At 42.7% G+C, this 10,925-nt stretch overlaps 1 protein-coding gene across 1 annotated transcript in view; it reads left to right on the forward strand.

Moving 5' to 3' along the window:
- The window catches only part of SPATA5 (spermatogenesis associated 5), a 161,926-nt gene extending 156,015 nt beyond the window's left edge, over positions 1–5,911 (forward strand). Inside the window, 1 exon segment of the mRNA XM_009096324.4 lies at positions 5,582–5,911. Coding sequence (XP_009094572.3) covers positions 5,582–5,758 — 177 coding nt within the window. The 3' untranslated portion in view covers positions 5,759–5,911.
- The last annotated feature ends 5,014 nt before the right edge of the window (positions 5,912–10,925 follow it).

The following is a 10,925-nucleotide window of genomic DNA, read 5'->3' on the forward strand; positions in this document are numbered from 1 at the left end:
TAGTATTGGAAACTCTTTCCTCAAAACAGAACAAGATTTTTAGCAATCTGTAACAATTCCTCTGTGCAGACAAAATAAAAAGCTGTTTTCTTATCTTTCCTTGGTATATACCTAAAACAAGGGGAAGGTGAAACACGAAAGAAGTACTACATTTAAGCCTTTTTGGAACACATAAAAAACTTTACCTCTCAGCAGCTAAGACCCTCTCAGTTTAGCATTTTAAAGAAAAAAATTATATTTGTGACATCTTAAAATAGCATTCTCATCTAGGGCAGGTCTCCCCAGCAGCTCCTGGAGCATAACACATCCCACTTGCTGTGCTGCCCGCTCCTCCCATGCCGACTTGTCGAATCCCCCCTGAGCCCATCTCAATACCCCAGCAGCAAGCTAAGGCTCTTTTTATTTTATTTCTGGATTAGTTTTCTGATGGTCTGCTGCATTGAATCGGTGAATGAAAGGGCCAGCTTAGCACCGGAGCCAGCACAAGAGCCGGGGGGGAGCCCGCAGCCGGCAGCGGGTGGTGCCTGCACAAAGGAGAGTGGGGAAAGCGGGGTCCCACACTGAGCAAGAGTGACCTGCTGGGGGTGGCACAAACCTCGAGGTATTTTTACATCTCTGCCCAGCTCTCCTTTGAGCCCCCTACAAATCCCTTGTGGGAAGTTGTGTGTTTTTGGAGCCGCCTTGAATTATTTATGTGGATTTTAAGAGTACGGTCAGCAACCTCTCCCATCTACTCTCTGCCTACGGAGCAGCTTCTCGCTTTGGAAAGGCATCCGTGCCCACCTTTTCCCCTAGTCTCGGGTGGGTCCTGAGAGCTTTCCAGCTATCCCTGTTTTGTGGGAATAAGTCTTTTGCCCTCACAGGGCAGCTCCTGGCACAGGGGTAGGCCAGAGTGAGACACAGATGTCGAGACCCGGGGGTTATTAATGTCTTTTTCAAATGCTGTGTGTGAAGCTTTTATCCCTCCCTGGCTGAGCGGGAAACACGAGTCCCCAGACCTGGTCCCGGCTCCCTTTGAGGTGCCCGGCGGGCGCTGAGCCTCGCAGGTACCGCTGCTCCGCCAGGAAGAGCCCCAATTTGTGCTATTCACAACCCGCAGGGCACTATTCTTGTTTCCAGGCTCCTAATCCCTCTCTCACACACAATCCCTTACAACTTTAACTGGCGGGGTGGAGGAGCGAGTTAAAAAGGAAGGAAAAAGGAAAATGAAACACAATGTAGGGCCAGGCAGTGGCTGCCAGTTACGGCGCACACAATCGACACCAGCTGCAGCCCAATTAAACCCGACATTCACAGGTGTTCCCAGCACACTCGGCCCTAACAAAACCACTTTCTTGAAAATACCTAAGGCTTTAACACAGAAGAGCTTTTTTTTTTTTTTTTTTTTTTAAGGTTCTTTAAAGCTATTTAGAGCACTTTAAAGACAAAGAAGCTGAAAAGGACTTGAGCCGGCTGGAAAGAGTTGGTGCTTAATGCCAGAATGGGGGAGAATTGGCGTAGCTGAAGCAGCCAGTGTAACCATTGGTTTGGGGGAAAATTGGGGAAAAGATGGGTTTGGCTCAGTGCTGGTTATGCAGGAAACAGTAACTGGCACCGGGCATTTTATTGTCCCTGGGAGCGAAATGGGGCAGGAGGGAACGACTAGGTGTAAATCCTTTTCTGCTGGGGGGCTCATCGTTGTTTGTAGCATAGCTCTGGGCTGATATGTGGCTTTGTTTCTTACTGATCTGTGTGTGTGTGGCTCAGACACCAAATTTTAATTCTCCTTTCCTCCCAGAAAAGCTTGATTCTGGTGCCTTTTTCACTTTGAAGCAGAATTCTAAATTAATTGTGTATTTTCTGATCTTAAAGGTCATTACTGAGGTGATAAATCAGTCCTTCAAGAAAGCAATGCACTGGTTTTTTATACATTAATTCAAAAGTATTCCCATGGTAGGAGATGACTGTAGACAGCAGATGAATGCATTGGTTGGTAAATTGCTCTGACTCCAGTGGAAATGAGAATTCTCTTTGGTAAACTTCCTTTGATAATGATATTAATAATAACCAAACTAGGGGATATTCTGGTACTCTTAGATTCAGCAGCTTTTTACCCCACCTGGCTGCCTCTTTACTGCTGCAGTAGCACCCATGTAGTTACAGTAGGTACAGCTTGATTACCTGGTGCTGTTTAATCACTGCTGTCTCTGACAATCACTTCATGCCTTCATTACTGCCCTAGAGTGGGTGCTGAAAGCCACTCTGGATTCATAAGCAGTCACAAAATATCTATTTTGTCCCTCCACACAGTGAGATGTATTTTTGCCTTTGGAACAGGACTAGCATGTTATTCCTATTCCTCACAGCCCACAGAGATCCAAAAGACTGCACTTTTATTTGTCCTTTTTTGTGTACTGAAAAGGTAAAAATGATGATACCTTGTATTTTTATTTGCAACTCATTAAGAATTGCCTTGCAGGTAGGTAATGTTGGTTCTTAGCATTCATTTATCGAGGCAGGCAGATGCTGTTCATCCTACTAAATGCAGTGGAGAAAAAAGGATATCACCCAAGTTTCAAATTCACAAATAATTTGGCCTAAATTAGATAAGGAAAAGATGCTGGAAGAAGCATGAATAATTTTCTGAGAAAAATCCTCTCAGCACAAATACAATGATAAGAAAGGGACAGAGCTATGGCCTGGTACAGCTCCTTCTGTGCCCTGCACGGCTTCAGGCCCTCAGCAGTGGGAGCTCAGGGCAGAACTGGCCAAGGCAGCAATGGCAGATGGGAGGAAGAATGGACAGGTTGGGCAGGAGCAAGGTCTGAGTCACTGAGGACTCTTCAGCTTGCAAAGACTTGACTGGGACGGAAGGAGATAAAAGGCATCGATGGTACAGGGAAGGTGAACAGGGAAGAGCAGATGAATCACCATTCTCATAACATAGGGAATAGGAGGACTTGCTGAAATTGCCAGGTGTAATACAAACAAAAGTGCTTCATTATATAAGGATGATTGGACTGTGGCACTTGATACAGATTGATCTTGTAGAGACCAAAAGAAGAAGAGATTTAAGAAAGTCACAGGAGAAGTTCATTGGGAGTAGACTTGTTGCAGGGTTTTAAATAGTGGTGTGGATGCAGCTTCTGGGTTTGAAGTGCTGCTAAGCCTAGGGAAAATCCATGTCTTGCTGCAAAGGTCTCCTTCCTTTGCTGTCAGTTACAGCCTCTTCTGTGGCCTTCCCTTTTTTTCCTCAATCCACAGAAATGACGTTTAAAAGCCCTTCTGTTGCTCCATCTGGTAAGAAATGTCCTAATGTGGCTGTGACAAGGTGTCTCCATGACAGACCAGTGACCTTAGGCCAGTAAGGTCTGAATTCACCAGATTAATTCACCCTCCTCTCACTGTGGCTACACCACTACTTCTGTTTGCTTTCCATGAGTGATTTAGCTTTATCAGCTAGTGAGAATGCTTGTGAGGACTTTTTTTTTTAAAGTTTGCATACTGAACAAAGCAAAATAATCAAACTTGCCTTGTTGAATCTCTTACCTCAGAAACCTGATCCTCTAGGTTAGCCAAGGAATGGAAACAACTCCATGTGACTCTGTGACCAGACACAAGGGCCTGCATTTTCAACACTGTGCTGTAACGCCTGCTGTTTATTACTCAATAATATAGAAAATATTTTGTCCACAAAAATTCTGAGTGCAGCCAGGAAAAGGGAGAACAATCATTTATGCCTTAAATTTATGCCTTTCCTTGTCCCTTAAAAGCAGCTGAAATGCTTTTAAGAAGCCAAAAATAATGAGTTTTTCTGGCGCTTCCTCATGTCTAGTGATTTTTCAGTTATCACAGAACTTATGGTTCAGTGTTTAAGAATAAAACTAAAACAAAACAAAAAATCCTTTGGAGGTGAGTTGTCATCACTGTTACTGATAGTGTTGGCAGAGCATAGAAAACAGGTGAAAGCTTCATCAGAGCTATCAGCCTATGGGTGAATTCCTCCTGAGTGTATTGGTGTACAAATGAAATGGGAAGAAATAGGATTGGCAGTGGTGTCGTGTCCCTTCAGTTTTGGATGTGACAGCTTGACAGTGAACCCCTTGTCAGTGTCACCCTGCTTCAGCATTTCATGCTGTGGATAGGTGATGATCTCTGTGAGAAGAACAGGGCAGTCAAAACCTGCTGGACTGCATTTGGGGATTTTTTAATAATGCCTGTGAAAACTTCTAGAGAGTCTCTTCATTTTGTGGCCTTACTGCAGTATTTATCAAGGGGAAATGAGCCCCTCTTTCAAAGGCCAACACAGGTTCTGAGTCCAGAATGCTTGGGATCTGTTTTTCCATCACCAGTCTTCTCCCTTGTGAAAGAATTCTGGGGTCAGTGGTAGGCAGGGAGTGCAAGGGGTGTTTGATCTGGTGCAGGTTTTTTTCTTAAGTAGCTTAATATTCCTGTTCGAGATGGGGACACAGTCACAATGTCTGCTTAGAGAAAAACTTGCACAGAAAGACCAGGGCCTCTCTGTTAACTTTCTGGGTGATGTATTACTGATCTCACAAGAAGCTGGTGCACTAAATCTCAGCTGCGCTTCCACGTTCAGCTGTCTCTGAAGTCCTGAAAAGCATTAAAATGCGTAACAGCAGTGTTTAGCTTTGGTGCTCATTAGAGCAGCACAGAACTAATAGTAATATTGTTGTAACTTGACAAAGCCATCTAAATCCATGCATGTTTTCTTGTGAAAGCTTCCTAAACATGCTGCTAAATCCCCTAAAAAGCTACTAAACGGCTTTGGCAACCATTAGCAGAGCATAAGCGAGGGAACTCCTTTCAGTAAGTGAACAAACAGAGAAAATATGCTGAATAGCCGGACAAATGTGTTTCAGTTGGCTCTTTCATTTACAGATATAAGGGAGCAGTCAATATCAATCACTGTTTTCCCTGTTGCACTGGAAATCACAATATCTCTTTTCATTCCACAAGCTCCTTTCACCACAGTAATGTGTCTTTAGAGTGACACTGGCATCAGTCTGTTTCCGCTGTCTGAAGTCCAGAGAGCTTAAAAACACATTGCAGGGTATGAGACCTTAACCTTCCTCCCCTTCCACACACCCCTCTCCTCCAAGCCTCCTTTGGAATTAATTGTTTTTATTTCTTTCCCAGTGCAAGGCTGGGAAAGAAAAGTGTCTGCAGAGCCTGGGAATATCTGCTCTTGCACTTTGGGGATGGAAAAATGTATCGCCCATGGTTGGGATTTGAATTTATCAGGTGTTGTGGGGAGTTTAACACAAGGTAATATGATTAGTGAGTTAATTTGCAGCATGCTGTAATGTGAAATGTAATGTATTGTGGTTTAAAGTTTGAGCTACATCCTGTTTTTTGGATGTCCTCATCGCCCACAACCTCATTTATTAAAAAAAAATTTAAAAGTTGGGAAAACTCTACTTGCGATTATTTGACATTTGGAGTGATTTGATATTCTTGGGTTCTCTTTCTTCAAGTAATGTAAATAATAATAATAATAATAATAATAATAATAATAATAATAATAATAATAATAATAATAATAATGCTGTGGGGTTGGTTTTTTGTTGTTTCTTTGCAGATAACAGCAGTGTGCAGGGAAGCAGCCCTCCTAGCTCTTCAAGAAGACATCCATGCCAAATCTATCATGGGTCGGCACTTCCGGAGCGCGCTGAGGGTCGTGAGCCCGAGGATTCCCGACTCGTTAATCCAGTTTTATGCAGATTACCAGCAGCAAAGTGGACTGCACGAGCTCTGAAAGGCAAATTAATACATTCCCCATTCACTGTGTGAATGGCACATTTCCTTTGTGAAGCTGTCAGAAGCCCAGTAGTTTTGTACTGCGAGTGAGTGGAGTGTTTGGAGTTAACTGAACGCGGAATTGCTGTAATAAAAGTCCCTGTGGAAGTTTTGAGTGTCATAGACATTGTCCTAAACTTTAGATTTTACCATTTTAGTGATACAACCTGCCTTTTAGAGGTAGTCAGATTTCTGGTTGAAGTCAGTCAGTTTATCCATGTATCAAAAAACTCCAAAAGATCAAAATTTGAATTTTGGTGGATTCATGGCCCTAAAGAGAGAAGCAACAAATGGTATTATTGCCTTGATTTGTTCCTGCCTCAACCACAGTTTGATCCCAGAGATCATCCCAGTGAGTGTCCTCATTACAAAAAATCCTTAAAATTATTGTGAACTTTTTGATTTATGATCTCCAGAAAAGCTGCCAAACAGGCTTTCTGAGATAAAGCCAAGGCATCCTGGTTGATTACAGTCAAACATTTATCTTTGGTCTTCCACCAGCTCCTTTTTAGACATGCTGGCCGATAGGCACCTTGAAAAACTGTCCAGCCCTTCACTGACCTGAACTCACTGCCAGGTGTCAGCAAAAGATTCTTGTTGTTCGTGTTTGTTTCCATCAAAATAAATAGGAATGTTGATAAAGTAGATTATATAAAGCTGGCTGCTTAAAATCCATAATGAACCCTAATTAATGGATGAGAAAGCCTCCTTGCAAAAACTGTTATAAATGACCACAAAATACTTCAGGGACAGATAAAATCTCCTCAGGTTGTTTCTTTGTTATATCATCTGTTGAAACGATGACAGGTCCTTGTGGGCTCTCTGCTCTTGCACTCAGGATCAAATGCAGTTAAGCAAACTAATATTCAGCTTTTTTCCCCACAACAGAAAGGCTGAGCTTTTCTAGTCCAGACATAAAGAGTTGAGGGAAAGGTAAACCAAAACCAACACAAACTTCAACAGAAAGGTATTTTCTTCACCTTGTTTATGTTTTTTCTGTCTTTACTTAGTTCCACACTGTACACATTTTGTAGCTTTTAAACAGAAATTACTATTTTTAAATGACAGCTTTTTTTATTGCTCCCATTCTAACCTATTGTTGCTGTAATATGCATTTAATTTTATTATTGCTGTAAAGGATTAGAGGATGAGGAGAAGAGGGTCCTTTACTTAGTTCAGCTGATGTATATGAGGTTTTCTTCTTTTTTTCATTGTTTGACTCTTTAATAGTTCAACAGACAGAGGGAATTAAGAAAATTGTAAACTGGAAGAGTTGCCTTGGGGATCAAGACTGCATCTGAAACTACTTTATCCTTCTTTTCTGAATTCTGCATATTCCAGCTTGGAGCTCAGGATGTGAATCATTCATCATAACCATTAAATTTTTGAGGTTTCCAGAAATTAAATGCCATACCTTTATCCCCTGGCACTTCACTCCAGTGTGTGCTCCTGAAGGGAGGAAAGAGAGACTGCAGTTTTCACTGCCAATAATGAATTCTGTTTGTGATTTTGTAGCCTAAAAATAACACTACGTGCTGCTCCAGATGAGTGTTAAAACTAGATGGCCATTCCTTGAGAAGTGCTTGGGTTTATTGGGAACATGCACCAAGGAGTGAAAGTGAACTGAGAAACTGCAATAGAGGCAGGTGGGAGCTGGCTGCCCTGTCCCTTTGTGGAACCCTGCTGCCATCAGAGGGAAATTTTGCACATCAAATTTTAGGACACTAGGAGAGAATGCTGGCCCATGTCTGCTCTTTGTGCCTTAGGAAAAATCCCATCCCTGCAAGCATTTATCCTTGTACCTGTGTGGTGCCACATTTATTCACAGGGCACCAAATCTCGGTGCCCACCCATATGTCTGAAGTGATTTTAAATGTAGGAAGCTCCTCTTTTTATCTTTAGGTTTGTGGAATTTGATTTTTTTAGAAAGTAAAATACTCTTAAAAAAAAAAAAGCAATTACAAATTTATCAAGTCCCCAGGAGGTGTCTGTTGCTCCCAGAAAATTCTGTTTGGAAAACTTTGCCAGTATGATGATTTCCTGTCTCTTTCCTAAAGAAAGATCACTGCTACTGTGGATGAGCAAATTGAAACCAGGGTATCAGACTTCTGGAAAATGACCAAAAATTTGGTTTTGATCGAAACACAGGGGCAGTGTAGCCCTTTCATAATGCAGCTTGCTGAGAACTCTTGCACCCTGAGCCTCTCGTTGGAACTTACTGATGAGGGCACTGTAGGACAGAGCACTCCAGGAGCATCTCCTGTCATTTACAGGAGCAAGTTTTGATTCAGAGCTGACTCCTCACAATGTGTTTTGCTGAACACCTCGTGCCTTGGCACCCTCTCAGTTTTCTTGCAGTGTGAGCCCATAAAAGCCTGAACACCTCTGTGCTGCAGAGCAGCTCAAAGATAGAGGCACTCTCTCTTCTGCTGGGTTTTGTTGTTGTGTCTCCATGAGATTTAATTTTAATAAAAGGATTGAGGCTTGGTGAATTTCAACAGAGAAGGCATCTGAGAAGAATATCTCTGTCCCATCCTCTCTTTAACTGCTTAGATTCCTAGGCTTGCTTCTTTAAGTTTTTGAGAAATGCAGTCTTTTTCCTGCCTGCTGTTATCTTTTGGAGCTGGATTTTGGCCCAAATTCTGCTTGAGTTGCAGAATTGTTAACATTAAATCAACTTCTCAGTGTTTCAGGAACACTTTGTTTAAATACAAAATCTAAATCTACCTTTTTTCCTCTAATAACAACCTCTTGCAAAATGGTATAAAATGTCTTGACAGTTTGGCCAGAAATGACCAGGAGAATATTTATGATCAAAATGCAAAATTGTCTTCACTTAACTTGAGAAAAACTTCAGTCCTGTGCTCTACCTAATGCATAAAACAGATTTTCACTGCAAGCATGATATACAATTCTTAATCCTAGAAGAAAGAATGAGGTTCATTGTGGATAATTTTCCTGCAGCCTCTAGATGAGAGCAGGGCATAAGTTTTACCAAACTCAGGTGCAAGGGCCAACATCAGAGACAAAATAAAGATCATTTATTTCAAAGGTGGTTATTCAAAATCATTGAATTTAGACTTTAGATTTGAAATCAGCCCTTTCAAATATTATGTCCTTAAAGGTGATTTTTGTGGATTCTGTATCCTGGCTCTTTGCTTTCAGCTTCTTTACTCGTTTTGAATGTCAGTGTGTGGTGAGTCCCCCTCTGGAAGCTGGACACATGCCAAACAATGCTCCAGGAACTGAGCATCCATGGAAGGCTGGGAGTGATGTTTCCTGGTGAAGCAGGAGTCTGATTCCACTGCTAGAGTGTGGAGAGGGGAGAAGTAGAAGTCAAATCTGGTGTTTTCTCCTGTAGTGCCCAGGAAGATGAAGTTCAGTGATGGACACAGTTTGGTGGGCAGGAGAACTCTCTCTGCTTATTGCAGTCAGGGCTGTGAGGAGCCTGACCCTGAAGAGTTTTGGTTGTTTCTGGCTCTGCCAGAGAAAGCAGCTGATGGATGGGTGAAACAGAACTACCAGCACTAGAATTGCTGGCGTCCAGGGATTGTGGTATCCTAGTGCAGTGCTAGAATTTGGGAGGAATTGGACCTCAAAGATGAAGAATCACCCACTAGAAGGTATCCTAACCTTGGCAAAAAGCCCTGAAAGTATTAGTAAAAAGCAGGCACAAACAACTTGCCTTGCTTTCTATGATCCCAGAGTTGGGATAAAACCATCTGTGCTTCCATTCACACTCCTGAGCCTTGGGATTACTCCTGTGCTGATGCAGTCTGGGGAATGGGAAGTGGTTTGCACTGGGGGCAGAGTTACATTTGGAAAATCAGTTTTACTGGGACCCCTTTGTATTTGTCTTTAATATTGTTGCTACAGTTGTAGTGAATTACAGTAATTTTTATCTCTTAGGAACCCCCAAATCTTTTGCTGGTGGGCTTTTTTCCCTTGATATGGAAGACAATCCCATAGGTGACATTAATGTGTGCAGTTCCATAGGGAGCGTTTCCGAGGTAGTAGGTGCAAGAGGCAGAATTGCTGCTGTGGCTGGGCATGTTTTGCCCATTTGGCAGGCCAGCATCAGGAAGTCAAACATTTCAGCTGAAACCTCCTCCTGATCTTGGGGTTTGTGTCTGCTCCTTCTGCAAGTGCTACCTGTTCGTTTATTAACCTCCTCTCCTGGAAGCTTCATGGAGTGTTTTCACCAGGGCTTTATGTGCTCTGGGTTAAACATTTTAAATGGCGTCATTCTTCCACGCAGACTTAAATCCAACAGCTCCAGAGCCCTGACAGAGAAGGAGATGTGTGTTTTCTCTGTTAACTGGCCTGCCAAGGACAGGAGGGATGAGGGGGGAGAGCCCCTCTCTGTGTTTGCGTGGCAGGACTCCAGCGAGAGCACAGGTGTTGTGAGAGAAGGCAATGGCAACCAGATGACATTCCTTCCCCTTGGACTAGCCATTGCTCAAACTGATGGTGGGTCCAGCTGTTGGACTGGATGATCTTAATGGTTCATTTCCAACCTAAATGATTCTGTGATACCCTTCCAACAAAAGTGTTGTCTCCGTGTGCCTGTGTAAAATCCATGACATTAAAGCTTGGGTTCTTCTGACTAAAAGATTAGGCGGGGTGGAATCACACTTGGCAACCACTGGGAGGATAGTAGAAGGTAGTCCAGACAGTGATTTATCCCAGCTGAGAAGTGAACTGCCTTTCTGGAGGTGCTGATGGGGCAGCTGTTGTCAGAAGAGGCCTTCAACATTCACCTAGAGAAAGTGCCTTAAGGTAGATGGAAGAAATTGAGAGCAGCAACCTGCAAGATATTGAGAAAAATATTTTATCAACTTGTGCAAATACTTTCTGTTTGCCTAAATGATTCTGGAAATGCTGCTGGTCTCTTCCTCTCACACCTGTGTGTGTGTGGCATTAACCATGCACCCCAGGGATTTTTTTAATCTCTTTTGCTAACACTGAGGAGTTTTCACGTCCCTGTTTGGTAAAATGGCTCTGCCATCAGCCAAGTGTGGAAAGGGCTTTGATAACATTCAAGGTGAAACACTTGTCAGCTCTCACTTTATCCAGGAACGGATTATCTGGGCTGTGGAATAATGAGGTCATGTCTTTCCTCCACA

Source organism: Serinus canaria, chromosome 4, assembly GCF_022539315.1.
Source record: "Serinus canaria isolate serCan28SL12 chromosome 4, serCan2020, whole genome shotgun sequence".
NCBI lineage: Eukaryota > Metazoa > Chordata > Aves > Passeriformes > Fringillidae > Serinus > Serinus canaria.